The sequence below is a fragment of the Zingiber officinale genome, chromosome 9B (genome assembly GCF_018446385.1).
Source record: "Zingiber officinale cultivar Zhangliang chromosome 9B, Zo_v1.1, whole genome shotgun sequence".
NCBI lineage: Eukaryota > Viridiplantae > Streptophyta > Magnoliopsida > Zingiberales > Zingiberaceae > Zingiber > Zingiber officinale.
The window spans coordinates 20,615,177-20,637,908 of NC_056003.1; the positions used below are offsets into that span (position 1 = coordinate 20,615,177).

Below are 22,732 nucleotides of genomic sequence, written 5' to 3' on the forward strand. Positions count from 1 at the left end.
TTTAGATGACAATAATACTTGGGACTTGGTCGATCTACCTTCAAGAAAATAAGCTATTGGATGCAAATGAGTATTCGCAGCTAAAGTTAATCCAGATGGGTCAATTATCATATTAAAATATTGTCTTGTCGCTAAAGGTTATGCTCAGACCTATGATATATATTATTCTAACATTTTTTTTCTTGTTGTAAAGTTGATATCTGTTCGATTGCTTATTTCAATAGTCGTTACTCATCATTGGCCTTTACATCAACTTAATATCAAGAATACTTTTCTTTATAGTGATCATCTGGAGGAGGTGTATATGGAATAATCTCCTGATTTTGTTGCTCAGGGAGAGTCACAAGTTTGCCATCTTCAAAAATCTTTGTATGATTTGAAATAGAGTCCTCATACTTGGTTTGAAAAATTTAGTCAGATTGTTAAAAAATTTGATATGATGAAAAGCAAGTCTAACCATTTTGTGTTCTATAAGTAGTCAGGAGATGATATCATTCTATTAGTTGTATACGTAGATGGTATTGTTATCACTAATAGTGATATTACGGGAATGTCATCTCTCAAATCCTCCATTCGTACTTAGTTTCACACAAAAGACTTAGGGGTGCTAAAGTATTTCTTAGGTGTTGAAGTTACAAGAGTAAAAAAGGTATATTTCTATCTCAAAGAAAATATGTCCTCGATCTATTAACTAAGATAGAAAAATTAGGGACAAAGCCTTGTAGTGCCCCAATGACTCAAAACATGCACCTCACAAGAGATGGAGAACTATTTGAACATCTTAAGAGATATTAAAAATTGGTTGGGAAGTTGAATTTGTTGGGTTACAATGGTTGCAAACAAAGTCCCACATAAAACACATTGAAAGCATCATAGACTTACAAGGGAAAGATATCTCCATTAGTATGAGACATTTTGGGTAGCACTTAAAAGTAAAACCATGAGAACTTAGACTTAAAGTGGATAATATCATATTATTATGGAAATATCTAAATTCTTTTGGCCCTAACAATTGGTATCAGAGTCAGGACTATCAGAAGAACTAACTGCCAACTGTGCATAATTGTCATGGTCTAATCGAGTCATGTGGATGGAATATTGGGCTCAAACAAAAGAAATGAGGACTCCTATATCTGGATCAAGATGACCATATACTAGGTAGAGATAGGGCTGCAAATGAGCCAAGCCGAGCTCGAGCTTAGGTCGACTCGAGCTCGAGAAAATTAAAGAGTCTCGAGCTTGAGCGAGTTTCTGAATTTGAGCTCGAGCTTAGCTCAGCCATTTAATCATGGGCTCGAGCTCGACTCGAAAGCAGTGAATTTAAATGTAAAACAAGTGTGCACAAGATGGGATTCAAACCTTCAACCTCTAACAACCTTATGAAACACTCTAACCACAAACACCTCCTCAACTTATTACTTAACTTTAAAGTAGTAATTATTTTAAATATTAAAATATTAAATTAGTCGAGCTCAAACAGGCTCAACGAGCCTTCGAGCCAGTATTAAATGGGTTCGAGATCGACTCGAATATTAAACAAGTGGGCTCGAGCTCGATTAACTCCGAGCTCGAGTCAAGCTTTGACCGAGCTGCTCGCGAGTGGCTTGACTCATTTACACCCCTAGGTAGAGAAACCTTAGTTGTGATTAGACAAGTAAGTCATGGTAGGCGGATGGTTGTTAATCCAAGACAGTTGAAGCTCACTAAGATTCTCCTTTCGTGGTAGGCGGAGTAGTCTCTTACAGTCGTTGAAAGCACAAAAACAACTAACAAAATTCGTAGATGAAATACAAGTGTTTTGTACTGAATGAAGAAGACTAGGGCTCTATTTATATCTCACTGGTCGAAACTAGCCATTTGCTGATGTGGCATCTCCAAGCGCCATGTCTGAGCGCTCGAATTGTTGCTGACGTAGACCCAAAAGTGATCAACGCAACAATGACATTGCGACGGGGCACTCGTTGGGCACCCTGGTGGTTCGGGCACCAGGATCAGTCAGCCTCGGGCTGACTGTCTAGCACATTCTCTAATCGCTGGCTCCTTCTCCAGTCGCTTGGGTGATCCTCTGGCCTTCCAAAGTTGAGCTCACTCAAACTCAACTCCATCCTTCTCCTTGAGTAGTCTTTCACTCTGACTTCTCGTTCTTCAGAAGCGCTGCGCGTGCCCTTCTTGCTCCATCGGTGTACTCTTCCGTAGCTTGTTGCTTGTTGTCTCTTGAATGCACTGAGCCTGTCGACTCAATTCCCATGTCATCCTTCTCGCCCGCTGCGTGTTCCGCTCGACTTCTTGTGATCCTAAGCTCCTGCACACTTAAACATAAGGATCAAATACACATGACGTAACTTAACTTGGTTGATCATTTCAAAATCATCATGGAGTACTTACAAAAAGTATCATGTGTAAAATACCGGAAATAGGCGAATATTAATAAGGGAATTTTCCGGAATTTTTGGAAATTTTTCGGGAATTTTTCGGAGCTCGTACGAACGAGTTAACGGGGATAAAATTTGGGTTCCGGGAAAGCCTATTTAGGTTACCCATTTAAGTGAGGAAAAGTTTACTTTTTTCTTTATTTTTCTTTTATTTCTTTTCTTTATTCTCTTTTCCTCCGTTTCTCTTCTTCGCCGAACCCACGCGCGCCTATTCTCCTTGCCCTAACCACACTCGGCGGTTCCATCTCCCTCCGAGCGTTTATGTTGTGATCAAGGGAGAAGCCGAGCACTCCTCTTCGTTTTCTTTCTTCTTCTTTGCCTTCCGATTCCGATTCCTTGGCCACAGAAGCTTCGAGCGCCGGCCACAGGTTGCCAAACCATTTCCGGTCTCCCTCTTTGGATCACGGCCAACAGGGGCTCGCCGGAAGTCTGATCTCTGCCCACTGACGCCGGCCATCTTCCTCTTCATCATTTCTCCCGAGCCGCACACCGCCGGCCGCTTGTCCTCAGCAAAGCAGCATCGCCACACCTTTGCCAGTGCCGAGCCGTCCAATTCTGTGCCTATTTTGGGTTCACAGTCGGCCCGATCACTGCCGACCTCGCGCATCACAGCAGAACAATCCCTCACTGGTCTCTTTTGATCTGCCCTCTTCCGTGCTTAGTTTGGATCCACCTGGTCGCCGGTGCCGATCACCAGCAGAGCCGGCACAAGGAATTGGGTAAGACATCTTGATTTTTTTTATAAGTTTGTTGAGGTTTGGATGCAAAGTGTGTACATTAAGTGAGGATTGACTCAATTACAGGATTGGGGCTGTTTAATCTGTGCAGCTTGAGTAGTGAGTGATTAGTTGTTTGTTTCAGGTGATGGATTATAATTTGAGTTTTATGCTCAAGGGTTAATGTGTTGATTTTGATCCAGAGTGCAGATTTGGGAAATCAACAACTTCACCTTGCCAGTTTGCAACGACCGGCATCACACTCTTCGGCTGTGAGTCATTAGAAGTGGCTGTGAATTGAGGTAAGAAGTAGAGGGTTGTATTCGTGTTGTAGATTGAGTTGGAATTAAGAATAGATTGTTATGTGTTGATTAGGGTTCATTAATTGTGTTGGAAGGATTAGTTGGATCCAATTTAGAATTTCTTTAATTGGATTAGAATGTAGTTTGGCTAATTGTGGTATTATAGAAATAGCTAAACTAGACATTATGTTTGATATACAGGACCTTGACGCGAGACGAGTATCTCGGCGTCGGATTTGGACTGATTGGACTTTTCCTATTGGAGGCGGGTACTTTTGACTTATGTCATTTGATATACATTGTAGTGAATTTAACAAGTTGCATTAATTATGTCATTTATTTCTTTCGGTTAGTCACTACCCATTATCTGATACATGATTGATTGATTGCTTGATTTACATCTCATGTATACTTTATTTGTTTATACATGCTTATAGGGGGTAGTGATATACCATGCTTCACCATGTTCAGTACCTAGGTTTTTATACCTTCTGTGTACCTTTGATTCGATATGATCCGTTGACCTAGGGTGCACTTTTCTATATATATGGATTAGGTCAGGATGTTTTTATGGTTATTGTCATGCACCATTTGCATGATTGCATGCTGTGCGATAGTCCGCTCCATTATTGTTGAGCACATCGCCAGTTACATGGATCTGCACACACCACCACTCATGGGTTAGTGGTCGATTCAGGCAGAGTGTGTTGCAGCAGGGACTCTGTTAGGCACCGTTGGTCCACTCATGGGTAGTGAGACACAACGTGTTATCCGGCAGGGATTCCTGTACCGGGAGTTGAGAGCATCAGCGCCCCCATTTATGATTTGGGGTAGGAGGATAGGTGTACTCGACAAGATCCCGTCCACTCGGTCACTCATCGGGAGTAGTGACGACAGAGTGCACTGTCACAACCCTACCCACTCGGCTTCACTATTGTGTGAGATGATCGATCGGTGGGGTGACCAGACGCATCATTGGCATCATATGCATGATGCATTTATTGCTGTGTTTGCTGCATTTATGCTGCACATTGTTCGATACCTATGTTTGACATGCATACAGATTTCCTTATCCCTCGGATTTGACGACCTTATACTCTTATACCGGTTCTGGTTAGTACAATATTCTCCTTATCTTTCGGTTCTGTATTTTCTATATGTTATATCAGGAGATTGTACGCATAGTTATGGCTATTTGTTATACCGTTATTGATTTATATGGATTTCCAGTCGCTGGCCCCCCATCTGCACGTAGAGCCAGTTCTCTACTAGTTCGTTATTTGTTTTATTTTGGCCTTTTGCTATATCAGACTTTGTTTTAGTATTGTCTTTGGATTTTTCCTATGGATATTGTATGGAGTGATACCTTTTGATGGATTTTTGATATGATGTTGGGTTTCATTCTACTACGTGCCTGCCTGGACGGCAGAAGAGGTGAGTTCGCTGGATTTGAGTTTTACGAGTGTAGTGGAGTAGGGTGGATTTCGAGTTAGAATCCTATTGTTATTGATTACTATTATTAACTGCGTGGTTGTGACAGCCAGAGGCTGAATATCTTTATAAACTGCGTGGTGTTTGTTTTTATTTTTGTTATCATTCCAGCCGCTTGTGGCTGATGTATATGTGATATGTAGAAAGTTTCATATTGTCCACCGTACAGGGGAGATGCTGTCGAAATTTCTTCGGACAGAGACTCCTCTGGGGCGTGACATCATGGACTTATAAGGGAAAAATATCTCTATTGGTATAAAATATTTTGGATAGAGTCTAAAAGTAAAATCATGAGTGCTTAGACTCAAAGTCGACAATATCATTATAAAGATATCTAAATTTTTTTGGTCATAACTGTATTATCTTACCATAACTCATCTAGATATTGTATATATTCAGTTAATGTTGTCAGTCAATTCTTGTCATCTCCAACTGTTCATCATTGGACAATGTTAGAGTAAATTTTGTGTTACTTAAAGGGAGCATCTGGGTGGGGTATCATATATGTAAATTATGGGCACACTCATATTGAATGTTTTTCAGATGTAGATTGGACAAATTCCAAAATTGATAGAATATCTACTTTATGTTATTGTATCTTTGTGGGAGAAAATTTAGTCTTATGGAAGAGTTAGAAGCAAAACGTTATATCATGATCTAGTGCAGAGTAAAAATATAGAGCTATAGCATAGTCTGTGTATGAGACAATGTGGATATATCAACTATTGACTAAAGTAAGATTTAAAATTTCAATACTAGCAAAATTGTGATGTGATAACCAAGCAATTCTTTATATTGCATCGAATCCTGTGTTTCATAAGTCAACTAAGCACATTGAAATTAATTATCACTTTGTTCGTGAGAATATTCAGCAAAGTTTGATTTCTACAAGATATGTGAAGACTAAAGAACAACTCAAGGACATCTTCACAAAAAAATTTTAAACGGGATTCGAGTTGATTATCTTTGTGTTGGGTATAATTAATATTTATGCTCCAACTTGAGGGGAGTATTATATATATATATATTGGTTGATATATCTATCAAATTAGTTTAGGTTAATTGTCAATTAATCTAATTATAATTTCCTAAGATAGATTTCTAGTGTGTATATAAATATATGTCACTCTTGAATAAAGGGTATGAATAATTATTATTTTGTGTAACAATAAAGAATAGATTGCTTCTAGTAAAAAGTGATTACACCCTCACAATTTATTTTAGGATTCATTTTAAGGTATGTGAAAGAAGGTAAATTATAGGTTAACTTATAGTGGTCGCCAAATGGTTAGGGCGTGAAAAGAATTTTTCTCCGAGAACATGTATCCATTGAAAATTGATCTCTGTTCTACTGAAATAAATTTGTCATCGAGATGGCTTCTTAAGACACTTATTACTATTCCAGTTGTTACTTTATATTTAATTGAGGGTTAAATTATACGAGAGATTGATTTTTTATAATGGATTTGATTGTAATAGAAGGTTGGCTTTGGTGTGAATCCATTACACATCAACCCACAACTGGCTATTCAACCCGATAACCCGTTCCATAACCTTAACCTTTGTTAAGCCTCATAGTGCCGCATGCCGATCTTCCTCTTCTTACTTTCTCTATCCCTATTTCCTTCTTCCGCTCGTGATCCCCATTCTGCTCACAACCTTCGATCTTGCTCGACTCCTCTACTTGGACGGCAAACGGTGGCCTATCAAAGTCTGCTGTCGGAAAAGGCTGAAGCGGATCTACTCGAATTTGAGGCACGTGGTTTCCTCAAGCGACGATCCAAAAACAACGTCGGTACTCGTCCTCTGTACGTCTTTTGATCCTTGTTTCATGGGTTTTGATATGAGACAAGGCTGATGGAAAGCGAAAATTAAACTGAAAAATATTCCTTTTTTTTTTGTAAACGTTGCGAGCTTTTTGCTAAGAGAATTGAGGATAACTTAAGCATGATTTGGCTTACCTCCTTTTGAATGCAAGTTGGCATGGTAGGTGTTGGAAAATTAAACTAATTATACAGGTGGTTTAGAGTAATGGATATGATGATTGACAATGGTATATTATTCCTATTTTATAGCAATCGTAGCATGATGAAAATAATAGAGACATACATTAAACAAACAAAATAGTCAAAAAATTTCTTCCTGGAGTCATAGCAAATTAAAAAGGAATTTACCTTGTAATCTCCTTCCTTTAACATCCTCTCAAACAGAAGATGATGCAAGTATGTTTAGTTATGATCTAACAGAATTAAGATGATGTATAATTAGGCGTTACAAATATTTTCAGATTAATAAGGTCGGGACACATGGCTTTGACGAAGATGCAAAAGCTTCTCGGTAACAAACTTCTGCCTGGTATTAGAAAAATAAAACAAATTTTTTTTTGGAATATTTTCTGTATTATGGACTTCTTTTTAATTTATGAGGCCCAACTTGCATGTTTTCATAATCTTTTCACAGTCCGGATCTTCTGGACTGCTTTTTACGATTTAGGGGATGGTCCCTTGTTGTAGATTGGTGGGGATGAATGGTCCCCACCTATTTTATGAATGGGGACCATTCATTTCACCAATCCATACTAAGGGACCATCCCCTAGACCGCAAAAAGTGGTCTAGAGGATCTGCCCTCGTCTTTCCAATTCTCTATTTACGTTATTAATGTATCGTGTCAATGTCAGTTACGATAAATAAAATAAATAAGGATTAATCGAAGTATTATCTTATAATTTTTTTTAAATTTTTTTTTAATTTAAACAAAAGTTAAATCTATTACACTTTGAGAAAGCAATATGGGAAGGGGAAAATTTATATGCAGCCCCAATGACAAAATCTTTATTTTCATTTCTTAGCTAAATATAATAGACATTAATTTACCTAATTGCTCGTGATATTTTTATATAAAAAATCTAAAAATAAATATAATTTATTTTAAATTGCACATTGAACTAAAATCTAGTATATAATATATTAGATTTTTTTTAGATTATGTTAAATTTAGGAGAAATTATATAAAGTAGAAAAAGTCACGCTCAATTTGTTAGAAAATATATTTAATTTTAATTTAAAGTATTAAATTTAATCGAAATTATGTTTATTTTTATATTTTTTATATTAAAAAGTTCTGAGAAATAATTTTGATAGAAAATATATTTTATTTTAATTTAAAATCTTGAATTTAAGTGGAATTATATTTATTTTTAAAAATTTTATTAAAAAGTATAAGGATAATTAAGTAAAGATGTTTGGATAAAGGAGTTAATGTAAAATTAAAATCATTAAAATTGTTAGAGGAGAACGTATGGAGATTAATTTAATAAAGTTATAATTAATTAATCTAACTATAAATACTCCCGCTCCCTCCCCCCTTTCGTCCCGTGCCCTAGACCTCTAACGCCGCACCGTCGCCATCTCTCTGTCGTCGCCGCCGTGTAGCTGTAGCCGTCGGCCTGGTGAGAGCCGCCGTCGCCCTTTCGGCAGAGCCACGCCCAGCCGATCGATCCACCGCCTCTCATTCTTCAACGAGCCGTGCTCTAGCCTCCGCCGATTCTCCTCTCCATCGCCGCCTTTTCTCTCCCGATCCACTCTCGCCGCCACCCCTCTTTGCTGTGCTCGTGCTCATTTCAGAGAGCCAGTCGACGCCGCCTTTCCTCTGCACCGGTCGCCACAGCCACAGCGGCCAGGCGCGAGCGGCTGTACACGGCGCCACCATCGCGCCGCCATTCTGCTGTTCCGGCCATCGCAACTGTGCAACTAGATGCGGGTAGAAATTCTGTGGCCACCGCAGTTGGTATGCGACCACCATTAGCCGTTTGTTTTTACTAGCAACTCAGCTCACCATCGCCGGCCATCCTTCCGGCTGTGAGTCGCTCTCCGATCGTGAGCCACCATCAACCACCACTGCATTTGGTGAGTATTATAGATGATGTTAATCTGTATGTTGAACCAATTGGTTAATGGAATTGTATTTGGTGGATTAAATCTGGATTAGCTTCAAATAGCTTAGTAAATCCATGAATAAGAGTGGTAGTATTGTGATGATATTAATCCAAATATGATTATTGATAGGGGTGATTTAATTGAGTTAGGAGATGAACTAGGATGTTTGATTCATGAAGAGTTCGATTGAATCACTAGGTTAATTAACAGGTGGTTAATATTGATATGTGATGGATTGATTAATTGGTAATTACTGATTAGATTGATTAATGGATTAATAATGTGAGCAAATTCAGTGGCAGATCTAATTAATGGGTCTATTACACGACTATAGAATTGTTTAAAGTAAGAGTTGACTAATTAGTAAATGGATTTTTACATGGATTAATTAATGAGTTGATGATGGTGGGTTCAACCTAATTCAATCAATGGATTTGATGAATCGAGGTTAATCAATTCAATTAGGGTTTTTCTTAATCAGAAAGAGATTGGGTTGTAGGTTAACTAATTGATCAAGGAAATGGGGATTTATTTGAAGTTAATCATTAATTAAGGTTAATTAATGATCGTTTCGGTAGAATTTTCCCTAATTAGTTTGGGATTTGGTTTATTTAGTTGTTGTTAGGGATGTAAACGAGCCGAACCGAGCCGAACAGTATTAGGCTTGAGCTCGGCTCATTTAAGTTATATTCGGGCTCGAGCTCGGCTCGAGCTCGAATCAAGCTTTTATCACAAGGCTCGAGCTCGGCTCGTTTTAGAATTATCAAGCTTGTGAACAGTTCAAGCTCGGCTCGTTATTAGCTCGATTATCAAAGTTAACGAGCTTAACTCGTTAAGCGAGCTCGGGCTCGTTTTCGGGCTCGTTTAGAGCTCGTTTTTTGGCTCATTTTAAAGTTCATTTTAAGGTTTGTTTTAGAGTTCGTTTTTTTGGCTCGTTTTAGAGCTCGTTTTTTTGGCTCGGTTTAAGGCTCGTTTTTTTGGCTCACGAGCCTATAAACGAACATGTTCACGAGCTCACGAGCCGAATGTCATTAAGCTCGAGCTCGGCTCGATAAAACTGTCGAGCTCGAAATCGAGCTCGAGCTCGGCTCGATAAGATAAACGAACGAACTCGAACGAGCTTTTTACCGAATCGAGCTCCGAATAGCTCGCGAACTGTTTGGTTCATTTACATCCCTAGTTGTTGTATATGTGATTAGTTAAACTGTACATTATGTGATTTCAGGACTTTGATTCGAGACTACCATTTCGACGTGGAAGTTAATGTGCTGATTATGCATATGTTGTAGTGTGTACATGTGTATGGTGTGTACTATAGGAGTTATCATATTTGATTGTATATAGTCTATAGTGTACACACAAGAATGGTGTGTATAATAAGTATTACTATTTACTATACATGTTGTTTAGTAGACACATGTTAGATCTTTTCATACATTTAGATATATGTGATTGATAGATCATATTTCTGGATATACTTATGTTTATTATGTTGTTGCATTGATGATGACTATGTTTGAGTCATGGATATTAGTATCGTGCACATTATTTCATTGATTGTATGTTGATGGACTGTCTCCCTTGTGGTTGAGAGAGTCATCAGTCATGTTCGCTGTGCACTAGGCCACTCAGGGATAGTGGTAGCTAGAGTTGGGGGCAGTTTGTCCTGTAGTGCCCATTTGGCCATTTGAGGTAGTAGCTGCAGAGACCTCCTTGTTATGCAGCTACATAGCTACTCTGCATTTTGTATGACTGACCACTCAGATGTAGTGGTAGCTGAAGTTGTGAGCTATTATCACAATCCTACCCACTCGGCCACACAAATGTCGTGGTAGCTGGAGTGGTGTGTAATTTCCATAAGCGAAGATCCAAAAATAACTTAGGTACTTGTACTTTATGCGTCTTCCAATCCTTGATTCATGGGTTTCAATCTACGACAAGGCTGATGGAAAGTGAAAATTAAACAGAGAAATATTCGTTTTCTTTTGAAATGTTGTGAGCTTTCTTGTTGAGTGAAGTGTCCTCAACTTGCTAGGAGAATTGAGGATCACTTAAGCATGATTTGGCTTACCTCCTTTTGAATGCAAGTTGGCATGGGAGGTGTTGGAAAATTAAACGGATTATGCAGGTGTTTTAGAGTAATGGATATGATGATTGACAATGGTATATTAGCCCTATTTTATAGCGGTCATAGCATAATGAAAATGGTAGAGACATACATTAAACAAACAAAATAGTCAGAAATTATCTTTCAGGAGTCATAGCAAATTAGAAGGGAAATTTACCTTGTAATCTCCTTTAACATCCTCTCAAACAGAAGATGATGCAAGTATGTTTAGTTATGATCTAACAGGATCAAGATGATGGATAATTAGACGTTACAAATATTTTCAGATTAATAAGATCAGAACACATGGCTTTGACAATGATATACCCAAGTTTCTGGGTAACAGGCTTCTGCCCAGTTTTAGAAAAATAAAACAAGTTTTTTTTTGGAATATTCTCTTTATTGACTTCATGTTAATTTATGAGGTCCAACTTGCATGTTTATATAGATCAGGTTATTCCTAGTAATGCCATATCAGTCTTTCCAATTCTCTGTTTACTGTGTTAAATACTTGATTGTTGAATTATTTGATCTTATTCTTGTTTGACCTTTTCATGGTTTCAATTTCTCTTTTTTTTCAGATATTTTAATTGATTTTTTTAATTTCATTACACAGTGTGGCTTGCTAGAAGTAGTGATCGGATTAATTTCTGCAATCTTTCCGGATTTATAGTTGCTGAAAGTTGACTGAGACTATGAGCTCGGGTAGAAAGAATTTCAAGAGGGCGTTGAAAGAAGACAACCTTTCTCTCCATGAAAGCCAGAGTGTGATGCAAGTTGTATCTCTTCGTGGCTCAAATGTAATTGAGGTTAGTTGACCATAACGGGATAATACCAATCATTACTGGAACATGCACAAGTTTGGACTCTTAGGAAACATGCATAAAAGTTAATGTAGTAAAGACAAAAATATTGAGATAGAAGCACAGAGTTATATAAATGAGAAGATGAAAATGTTAATATTTGAGAGTGATTAAGTGTAGGCTAGATAGATTATGAAATGAGATACGATAAACTGAATGACTAGTTAATTATATAGTTCACAAGAGTCGAGTGTATGTGAGTGAAAGTGTAAGAATAGAGGGAGACTAAAGAATATTAGTCAATGCATAAAATATGATTTAAATAATTTCAATATTACTAGTGATATTGCAACGCATAGTGCTCCATAGAGTGATAAAATTCATATTAGATAACTCCTAATATTTGAGACAAAAACTGTTAGACGACGATGAATATGTGTTTTCCAATATGGTCCTTTGTAAATCAACTTTTATTTGCATCTCTTATGAATGATAAAAAATTAGTTTTTAAACTGTAGAGTAGTGTGGAGATGCCATCTTGGTTTTGTTAAATTGATTATTGAACTTGAGCTTTTGTTACCCAACATAATTCACTCATTGTTCCTTCATATTCAGTAACGTTTTTTATATTTCTTTTTTACTAGGTCATGGATGCTAAATCTATTAAGTCTCTGGCCCTAGTTCCTGCCAAATTCCGCAAGAGCTTTTGGATTAAAAGAGGTATGTAGTTCTCAACCACAGATTTGGTACCATAATTTCTTTTAGTCATTTTACCTTTATGAGTATTTTTTTTAACTTGAATATAATACTAATTGGTTTTTTCTTTCCATTTCTCCAACTGACATTTTCTTTCTAAAAAGGAATTGGATTATCCAACTGACTTTGATTAGTCCAATTGTTCAGGAAGCTTTGTTGTGGTGGATGAAGGTGGAAGGGAGAAAGCTCTCGAGTCAGGTAGCAAGATAGCATGTATTGTTTCTCAGGTGCTCTTCCACGATCAAGTTCGAGCACTTAGAAAATCTTCAGATTGGTGAGTTGTACAGAAATGTAGCAAGTTAACTTAGTATGATTCAGATAGTTTCATTCATTATTTTTCTAAACTAATGCAAAAATGTTTTAAGCACAAAACTCATCAGTTGGGACTGCATCACCTTCAACCTTGGAACTAACTATACTCCACTTACACAATTCGATCATGGTTAGCAGCCGAGGATGGGGATAGTGCTAACACTTGTATGGGATAGGCTTTTTTTATTTTTTATTTTTAAATTCTGGATGAGGTTCAATTGCTGGAAGACTTCCCAGAAGGCAACTATATCACAGTTTAGCATACTTGTGCATGGAATTTTAGCAATTGTAAGGATCAGAATTTTAAAAAGCTTGTGCTTGATTTTAAACAAAATTAATACTTGGATTATATATAATTGAAAAAGCAAACTAAAAAATGTTACTAACAGAAGCATCAACAAGGTGTACTTATTGTTCAGTTACATAAAAAAACGACATAGTTTGGTGAAATCTGAGTACATTGGCTAGAGTGTCTGCCATGCTTGCAGGCCTGCTGCTTTCCATGCTACAATGCTGGAGGAGCCACCCCAAGATCCCAGATTAGAATGCGAGGAAGAAATTGATTCTAGTGAAGATGATGATTACCTACCACCACTTGAGGCTAACCCGAATAGAAGAAATGTGATGCACATGGCTTCCTGTTCTGGTTCAGATGACGGTTCTGAATAGCAAAGAGGCTCTTTCTTCCATTATTCATCAGACAATTGTTGGTGCTTCAATGAATTTTGGTACGCCATTATTGATCCTAACTAATGCTTTTATATTTGATCCAACCTCATTTCACTTGAAATAACTCTTCGAAAATTGGGATTGAAGAACTGAAATAGACATCCTATGGATTTATGACTTTTCATATTGAATCAGTCAAAAATACAAATCAATTACAAGTCTTCTACAATTTCATATGCATCAAATTGACCTTCCATTACCAACAGCAATTCTATCTAGAAATAGATAGAACTAGATTTGAAGGATCTTTTACTTCCTAAGTTTCACACTGCACATTTCTATGATTAATATGACATGTTTTTTTTAGAAAATAATTTATATGTACATATAAAACAAATTGCAACATAAGTTGGATTTATTGATTCATTTTTTCCTTTGGTATTTGGCTCATGTGGTTTTGACTAACTTAAGAAAAAAATTAGAAATTATCCTGATGGTAATTGATCAGTGATCAGACTTGAGTTCAGTGTTTTAATGTAATTTTATACTAAATATTATTTATTGGAACCTTTCAATTTAATGAGAAATTTGTTATTTTTTACATTTTTAAAACAATTTCCCCCCATCATATTTAAGCGCATAATTTTGATTTAAAACATTATTTATCAAGTTTGGTTATAGGGAAGCTTGGTTCAGGAATTTCTTGCGTTATTAGGAACCGAGCTGGGAATTTACTGAATTGTCGTAGTGAAGAACAATAAATGTAGTCTTAATTACAAACAAAAAAAAAGTTTAGTCTTCTTGATTAAGTGTTTCATTCAATCCACTTCTATAACATTGCACTCAATTGCAATGTACTTCAATTGAATTTTAAGCAAACTATTATCTGTGTTTTGTTCATGCACACATATATTTGCAAGAAATAATGGTTACACTTGTTTTTTTTTTTTTTTGTAAACAAGAGATGAAAGCTTGGCCCCTAAAGAGACCAAGAGAAGACGAGTAATAAAATGTTAGTGTTCTTAGAAATAGCTAACTGGTAGTTATTTTCCTTTTATCTTCCTATCTTGAGATCATCTATTGAGAATCATGATTATAATAAGATTTGAGTTATTGCTAGGAATACTCGATCTATTGGATAAAATCTAGTCTAAGTTTCTCATCATGGAAGCCAAAATTAGGAATTTTCTCCTTTTTAATCTGATCTCCTATGTCCTATCATGTGTGTGTGTGTATTATCTTATCAGTGATTCGTAGTCTTTGCTTGCTCTGTTTACATATTATTAGTTTATTACTAGGGCATTTCTACTTCTTCCAGGTTTCTTATCATGGTTCCCTTCTTGTAGGATCCAATATCACCTTTACTATCCATGACCACCACCATTGCTGATCCAGATGACCAATTTAATGAAACACTGCCCAGCTCTAGTTTGCAAGCTGCAAACAAAACTTGTGCCAGATCTTACTCCGAATGCATCAATAAAACCACAATACAATACCACTGGAATTGAGTTTACCTGTGATCAATTATCACTTATGTTAATTTATTAGAATGTAATGTTTCAGTCATCTCAAGTCTTCTAATGTAATGTAATGCAGCATGAACCGATGCAATACCTTAGCTAAGGTGTTTGACCTTTTTTCAATTATACTTTTTTTTTTATTTCTAACAATTTTATTTTGGACAAAACTTAAAAATGATGTTTTTTGTATATTTTTTTATTTTAAAAATATATTTATTTTAGCATTGTTTTAATAGTTATATTATAGCTACTATAATCCATTAAGAGTGCTATTGTAGCATTTATATATAAAAATAAATGTTCTATGTATAATATTTTTAATTAAGTTAAATTTTTTAAAAAATTAACACATTGTAATAACTATGGTGTAACTATATATTGTAATAGTTACTATGTGACTTACAATAACATCGAAATATTTTTACATAAAAAATAATTATAATAAATATATTTAAGGAGAATGTAAATTTATAAATATTAGGTGAAATATAGATTTTAATATAATATAAGATAAGATGATATTAAAATTAAAATAATAATTAAAGATATTTATAGAATAATTCAAAGTGAAAAAAAAGAAGACAAGAGATCTTATCAAAATAAAATGTATTAAAAATAAATATAATAAGATATTAGTAAATAATGGAAAAATAAAAAAAAAAGGGTGAAAGAGGTATTTTTATCATTTTTTTAATAAATATTTAAGTAACTAACTTAGATAATTTAAGTAGGTCAAATGAGTATAGAAATTTAAATTTTTATTATAGAATTCAAATTTCAGGAGTAGAATAAGCTTTAAATGAGATATATAATGGAAAAGTCGTTGGATCAAATGATATTTCGATAAATATATGGAAGTGCTTAGGGAAACAAGGTATTGAATGACTTACGAAATTATTTAACATGATATTGAAAATGAAAAAAAAATATATAATCAACGACGGATAAATACTCTAGTTCTCTTATATAAGAATAAGGGACATATATAAAATTGAGGAAACTATAGGAGTATTAAACTAATGAGTCATACCATAAAATTTTGAAAAAAATTAATTGAAAAAAGATTAAGAAAGGAAACCATGGTGATTAAAAATTAATTTAGATTCATACTTGGAAGGTCAACGATAGAAGTTATATATTTTCTTAGATAATTAATTAAAAAATATCATGAGAAAAAAAAGATCTACACTTGGTATTCATTAACTTGAAAAAAAATATGATAAAATCTTAAGAGAAATTATATGTAGAATTCTAGAAAATAGAGCTATTAGCTTAACATATATTGAACTAATTAAGGATATGTACGAGGATATAATGACTAGAGTAAAAGACTTCATGCGAAGTAACTGAAGCATTTTCAATAAAAATAGGGTTACATCAAAGATTAACTTTTAATCTCTATGTTTTTACACTAATTATGGATGAACTTACTACACACATTCAAGACACAATACCGTAGTACATGTTATTTGTAGATGATATTATTTTGGCAGATAAAATACGTGAAGGAGTAAATGTTAAACTAGAATCTTGACAAGAAACACTAGAAGGAAAAAGTTTTAAGGTTAGTAGAATAAAGACAGAATATATGGAATTTAAGTTTAGCAATATTAGACATAATGAAACAATTGTTAAGATAGAAGATGACGAGTTACTCCGAACCAAAGGTTTTAGATATTAGATTATTTTTACCAAATGATAGAGGAATTGAAAGAGATGTCTTATATAGAATACAAGCAGGATGGTTGAAATTGAGGAAAGCGTCGGATGTTTTATGTGACCATAAAATACCTCTAAAATTAAAGAAATTTTTTACAAAATCACAGTTAGACTTGCTATGTTATATGGAGTTGAATGTTGACTATGACTCGAGCACATGAGCAAAAGATGAGAGTTGCAGAGATGATGATGTTAAGATTAATGAGTGGACATACGAGAATGACAGAATAAGAAATAAGAGCATTAGAAAAAAAATCAGAGTCGTTTCTATTGAGGAAAAACTCCGAGATACACGTTTAAGATGTTACGGATATGTACTTAAACGATCAATAAATACTATAGTTAGACGATATGAAATTATGACAAATACGTATATCAAACGAGGAAGGGGAAGACTAAAAAGAGTTGATTAGTAATAATAAAATAATATAAAGTATAAATGATAATATAATAGAAAATAGAATCCAATGACATAAAAGGATCTAAATAGTCGATCTCACCTACTAGGATAAGACTTGATTGTTATTATTATATTTTTAAAAGAAAAAAGGTACTATTTTGATTATTTTAATAATTAAGTGTGATTTTTAATATTTGTCCGTTTATATATATATATATATATATAAAAGAGATTGATGGAAAGTAATATCGAATTTGGGGATGACTAATTTAGTTTTATAGAAGTAGCATCTTACGATTATACGCTCTATTTGAAAAAAAAAAAATATTACAAATATATCTAAATGAGGGATCAATTATGGATGTTTGGGTAATAATTTAATACCCTTTCGTGTTTAATTTGTAATATAAGGTTATGCATTATGATACAACATCTTAGCTATGTCAGTAATATATTTTTAGATTTTCAGTAATTTTATTTTTATATTTTTATAAGTAGCACCAAATTACTCTTATAGTTTCATCACAATTTTATTAATATCTTTTTTAAATCTTTGACAAGAATGTGTGGCCTGCAGTGCAATAATAGTGAAACTATATGGTGCATTTTGAAAATAAAAAAAAAATATGGGAGGGAGAATGAAATTTTTTTTGGAGTTTATAAATAGCCATCACACGTCAGCAACTGCTCACTCCATCTGCACCGTCCATCGAAAAAATTAGAAAGCTGCAATTTGTGATCGAGGAGTTCAAACTTGTTCGCCCTCTCGCTTTGGCTTCTTTGGGCTTCGAGTTCGGTGGTTGTGATGGCGACGGCCTCGGCGAAGGGCGCGCGCAACCACCAGAGATTCTGCGCGCCGCCTCCGTCCCCGATCGCAACAGGCAAGGGGCTGCGGTCTGCCGCCGCCGACGATCGCGTTCTCTCCGACTTCCTCGACGTTTCGCTCCGCGTCCCCGATCTTTCCCTCCCGCTGTCCCACTTCCCCTCGAAGTCGCCGGTTAAGGTTCCGGCAGAGGTCGATCTTGACGCCCTAGTGTCCGGAGATGAATGCGCGGTCCGAGGAGTGCTCGACGCTGCCGCGGAGATCGGGGCGGTGTGCGTGGTCGGAGGCGAGGCATTGGGCGAGAATGTGAGGGCCGCGATCGAGGTGGGCAAGGGGGTATTCGAGACTCGGGATGGCGAGACTTCGAGGCCGGATCTTCACAAGAAGTGGTTCGGGCGGAGGGATGGAATCGTGGATGAGTTCATTTGGTACCGAATGCGGAGCCTGGAGATGGAGCGGCTTCTGCAGCGGACCTGGCCTGAATCGTATTGGGCCCTTAGGTATGTTCTAATCAGAGACATTTTGTCTTCCTCCTACCTAAAAATGTTCATTTTCTTCCCTTTTTGAGATTATCAACTTGGATCGGTGCTGTAGGCCTAATAATTCAACAGCCTCCCAAAATCTGAGTTCCATCATGTTTTGCAGACTTACAAATTGTAATTCCTTCTCCAAGTTACGCGTGTTGTTCAATACCCTAAAAAAATCAAACAGGAAAAAAGTAGCTAGTTGTTCGTTGATTCATGTCAGAAATCAAAAGTTTTTGCGAGATTTAAATTATAGCTGATCGGCTTATGGATTTGAATTTGGAAGGGAGTTCTACATGCGATGGCTGTTTGACAATGCACCAACCTATAGAGATCTTGGTTTATTTACTGGCTTCATCTTCACTTCCACTTCCAATGACTAAGCATGCTTCACATGACAAGTTTTTGCTAAAAAATCAAATTTGCTTCACTATGATTTGTTCCCAAATTCTGATTATAGTCTTAATAGGCACATTGCATCCGTAATTCCTTCTTATTGTTTCTTTTGTGCATATCTAAGCATGCCAGATAGCTCTTTAAACTTTGGTTTGAAAACTTTGGTGAACTTTTGCAAATTGCCGACAACAGATTCTTTGTTGTTGGCAATGTGTATCGTTTAATTGAATTTGTGTTGTAGATTACATTGCTTGAGGTTTGACAAGGAAAACACAGTGCTGCTAAAAGAGAATCGATTTCAACTGGATTTTTCTTTTTCTGCCAATATGAAATTTATACATACATGTATAGAGGCATGCACACGATAAGATAAAAATTGAATAATCAAGGCCGTGATAGTTCAAAGTTCAAACATCAAAGAATCTGATCAACATGCACTGAATTTCTATTAACTTTCTCCTGAGTTATTTTTTTCCCCTGTTAATTTTTGACTTTGTATGAAGTTATATAGACTTGACCCTGCCAAGCATTGCAAGGAAAAGCTTATTACTACCAAAATGAATTCCAGAAATCTAATTCTTTCATATTTTGATTTGAGACATAAATTTGCAATGGCATTACTCTTTTCAGAGATAAAATGGAGTCTGTTGCCACAAGGCTAGAGACTATTGCGGAGTGCATTGCATGCATTCTTTCTGAGCATGCCACAAGTCAAGCACCGTCGAAAAGAATTCGCGAGGCTCAATCAGCACTCTATCTGAGAAAGCAAAAATTGCCTTATGGGAGAAATAACACAAGGGAGTCGGCCCACACCAGTTCACATCATCGTCATGCTTTGAATCTCAACATTTGTGGGGATAACCATGAATTCTGCATCCGTCATCCAGAAGGCTCTGCGATTATCATGTTGCCCGCGGGTGGCATTCTAGTTACGATCAGTAAAAGACTTCAGGTAAGATTTTCTTGTATCGGTAGGAAAACCATAGCCAAAGTAGGTCGTAGAATTGTTAGTTGAAGTAGCTTAATTCTGTGATTCAGGAATTTTACAATGGAGAGTTTAAGAGTGCCTCAGCAGAAGCACTTTTTCAGCCAGCAGACGATCTCTTTGCTTCATTCTCGCTTGAATACATGTGCTCTCCATTAGCTTTGTCTCATGCACCAGACGATGGGACCAGGACAATTTCATTAAGTGATCAGTTGTTAATGGCACTTGTTCTTATTATATTGTGCCACCTCTGGACCAGTGTGTTCTCCTAGTACATACCATTCCCATGGTGTTTTAATTTCTTTCTTTTTTTAAAAAAAAAAAAAGTTAGGAAAGTGGTTTATCGTCCACCTTTGGCTTCATATGGAGAAGCAGGATAGATTTTCATGTATCAGCCTTACATCTTGAAAATTTGACAGCGTCAGAACTTTTGATTTTGAGCTTGGTTGTTTAAAACTTTTACATTTGTAAAGCTTATCTAGTTAATCAATAAACTTGATAAACTGTATAATCTATTAACTATTCAATTTCCATGAATTCTCAAGATCCATCCTCAACTGGAGGAGAAAAACCTGGAGAAAAAATTGGAGGGTTTTGATTTCTCCTGCAGGCACGCGACATGAGCATACCTCCCGAGTTTGTCCACTTGCCTCGGCTCTCCCCTCGTGTCTTTCTTGCACACCTTGCAGGTCTTGTCCACCCAACCTTCCTCCACGTACTGCCCTTCCACTGCATACGCACGACAAATGCAACGAAGGATATATACAAAGATCAGTTTGTTTATGTCCCCTAAAACCCCAAACCCTTATACTTTACTGAAGTTAGGGGCCTCCGAAGTTTACCATCGACGTAGGACTTGAAGAAATCCTTGTAAGTGCCTCCGATTTTTCTCCTCAAAGCTCCGTACTGCATGATTAGCGAGATAGATTAATGTAACCCTCTACTGAAATATTTAGTTAATTAATTAATACTTAATTACCTGTTCCCTGTTCATCTTCTTGCCGGATTGGGTGGCCTCCCTGGCCTCCTCCAGTAGCATGGCGTCCTTCGTGGACCTGACCTGGGAGAAGTCGAGGGCTTCCGTGATGCTCCCGAGCAACGACTGCTTGCTCTTGCTCTCGCTCTTGCTCTTGCCCGCTTCCTTCTCCCCTGCTGCATCCGCCGCTGCACGGGCTAGGGCGAGCCGGGCAGCAGGGATCCTAGTCGGCTTCAAGGTCATGGCGTAGTTGCTGCATGATGATCTCAGGGATGGAGGGGAGCAGTTGTGGGACGAGGACAGTGGAAGAGTCCTCATCGTCGTCGGCCTTCGTTACTGCTCTGCACAGGGAGAGAAGGAACGCAACGCTTGATGTATTTATAATGGCGGTGGCTCAGAGGGTAGGGAAGAAGATGACGGATTGGATGGGCGCCATGGAAATGGGAGTTTGAGTTGTGGTGGGTGAAGGAGGACGTGGCGTTTTGTTTAACCGGTCGAAGTAGAGGAGGTGGGGTGAGAGACGGAGGGAAATATCTGGCTCGCATTAGAAAGAAGAGGATCAACTAGTTGTAATTATAAACGTGGTTCGATCATAATTGGATGAATTTTTTTTTTGTATGTTCGTTTACGAAATTATAATTTAAAGAGTATTTAGTTAAATGATGAGAATGATTATAGGTATGAATTTGATAGTAGAATGGAATGGAAATAAGAATGAAAATGAAACTCATCAAGTTATATGAGTTTGGTTGTTTCCCATAAATCTAGTAATCATTCCTAAAATATCATTCCCAAACTCATAATCCAAATACTATCTTTTATTATCATTCCATTCCATCATTCCCAAACTCATCAACCAAACATCCTCTAAATCAAACAGATGGCCGAAGATTATCTGGAGACTGTGGGCAAGTGGTTAGATTATCAAGCACCGAGCGAGGAACAACCTTTAATCATCTATCCTAATCTAAACCATAATTTAAAGGGACGATAACAATTAATTATGATATCATCGCGATCATAATCAGATTTTAATTATATGTGATAGATCCACTAGTCACGTTTTTTGGACCAAGATCTGCTGGCCCTAGGGTCGTGATGACGTGCTGACAAACATCTGTTTTTAATTAATCAAAGGTAAGATTTGAATATCTGATAAAAAATAAATAACGTTACATGGGTGTTTTGTAGTGGTAAAGTGTTTAATAGTTTACATAATTACTGATAATTTGAATGTTAATTAGTTACTGCACACGATAAGATATTTGTTTCTATTGTGAAATAAAAATTTTAAGACGTTATTTGATGAACAAATCAGGAAAGAAAGAGCCTCCATCACAAGTTAGTTGAGTTAAAGATTGATCATACACCATGAGAAGCCTCTTTGTAGTTGTCCAAGTTGGTGAGATCAAAGAGCAACATCTATATAGTCAAATTATAAAGTAGATGATTTTTTTATATATAATTTAGATAGGTAGATTTTGTCTATTAATTTTAGAGATAGATGATTTTTTTTAATTTATCTAGTAAATTTGGAACAACTATGTAAAGTTAGAGCATCCACACTAGATTATGTAAAATCAATTATTACAATAAATTTTATATTTTTTATTAAAATATCATTTAAATCATATTCCCTTTCAATTCCAAAAATTTAAATTTATGTTATAGTACTTCTATAATTATAAAGAACTAAACTATCTAAACTACTAATAAAATAATATTTTTTTAATCTCTCTCTTTTTTTTTCCGTGTCTCTAGCCCATTAAACTCTCTACTATTACAAATATCTTACTAATTTATTAAGAATCTCATTCTTTACTAACTAATTTTAGTGAAATCCAAAATGAAAGTACGTAAAT

The 22,732-nt window shown here is 36.1% G+C and overlaps 3 protein-coding genes across 3 annotated transcripts; 2 read left to right on the forward strand and 1 right to left on the reverse strand.

The window, feature by feature from the left end:
* Positions 1 to 8,311: 8,311 nt before the first annotated feature.
* Positions 8,312 to 15,190, forward strand: LOC122025317 (probable RNA-binding protein EIF1AD). Its single transcript, XM_042584101.1, has 6 exons — positions 8,312 to 8,847; positions 11,601 to 11,793; positions 12,432 to 12,507; positions 12,691 to 12,817; positions 13,344 to 13,583; positions 14,871 to 15,190. Exons 2-5 carry the CDS (start codon positions 11,680 to 11,682, stop codon positions 13,522 to 13,524), a joined length of 498 nt encoding a protein of 165 aa, XP_042440035.1. The 5' UTR covers positions 8,312 to 8,847; positions 11,601 to 11,679; the 3' UTR covers positions 13,525 to 13,583; positions 14,871 to 15,190.
* Positions 15,191 to 17,674: 2,484 nt separating this feature from the next.
* LOC122022530 lies at positions 17,675 to 20,172 on the forward strand. The gene is made up of 3 exons (XM_042580553.1): positions 17,675 to 18,489; positions 19,540 to 19,861; positions 19,948 to 20,172. The coding sequence occupies exons 1-3, from the start codon at positions 17,972 to 17,974 to the stop codon at positions 20,164 to 20,166; spliced, it is 1,059 nt and encodes a 352-aa protein (XP_042436487.1). The 5' UTR covers positions 17,675 to 17,971; the 3' UTR covers positions 20,167 to 20,172.
* Positions 20,173 to 20,258: 86 nt separating this feature from the next.
* Positions 20,259 to 21,240, reverse strand: LOC122022531. The gene is made up of 3 exons (XM_042580554.1): positions 20,874 to 21,240; positions 20,737 to 20,800; positions 20,259 to 20,623 (listed from the first exon to the last, which is right to left on the reverse strand). Exons 1-3 carry the CDS (start codon positions 21,186 to 21,188, stop codon positions 20,448 to 20,450), a joined length of 555 nt encoding a protein of 184 aa, XP_042436488.1. The 5' UTR covers positions 21,189 to 21,240; the 3' UTR covers positions 20,259 to 20,447.
* Between the last annotated feature and the right edge of the window lie 1,492 nt (positions 21,241 to 22,732).

Coding starts and splice junctions, on each gene's coding strand:
- LOC122025317 (XM_042584101.1), top strand. CDS start 11,680: ATGAGCTCGGGTAGAAAGAATTTCAAGAGGGCGTTGAAAGAAGACAAC. Junction 11,794..12,431: donor GTGGCTCAAATGTAATTGAG/GTTAGTTGACCA, acceptor CTTTTTTACTAG/GTCATGGATGCTAAATCTAT. Junction 12,508..12,690: donor GAGCTTTTGGATTAAAAGAG/GTATGTAGTTCT, acceptor CCAATTGTTCAG/GAAGCTTTGTTGTGGTGGAT.
- LOC122022530 (XM_042580553.1), top strand. CDS start 17,972: ATGGCGACGGCCTCGGCGAAGGGCGCGCGCAACCACCAGAGATTCTGC. Junction 18,490..19,539: donor GAATCGTATTGGGCCCTTAG/GTATGTTCTAAT, acceptor TACTCTTTTCAG/AGATAAAATGGAGTCTGTTG. Junction 19,862..19,947: donor CGATCAGTAAAAGACTTCAG/GTAAGATTTTCT, acceptor TCTGTGATTCAG/GAATTTTACAATGGAGAGTT.
- LOC122022531 (XM_042580554.1), bottom strand. CDS start 21,188: ATGAGGACTCTTCCACTGTCCTCGTCCCACAACTGCTCCCCTCCATCC. Junction 20,801..20,873: donor AGAAGATGAACAGGGAACAG/GTAATTAAGTAT, acceptor CTAATCATGCAG/TACGGAGCTTTGAGGAGAAA. Junction 20,624..20,736: donor CTTCAAGTCCTACGTCGATG/GTAAACTTCGGA, acceptor GTGCGTATGCAG/TGGAAGGGCAGTACGTGGAG.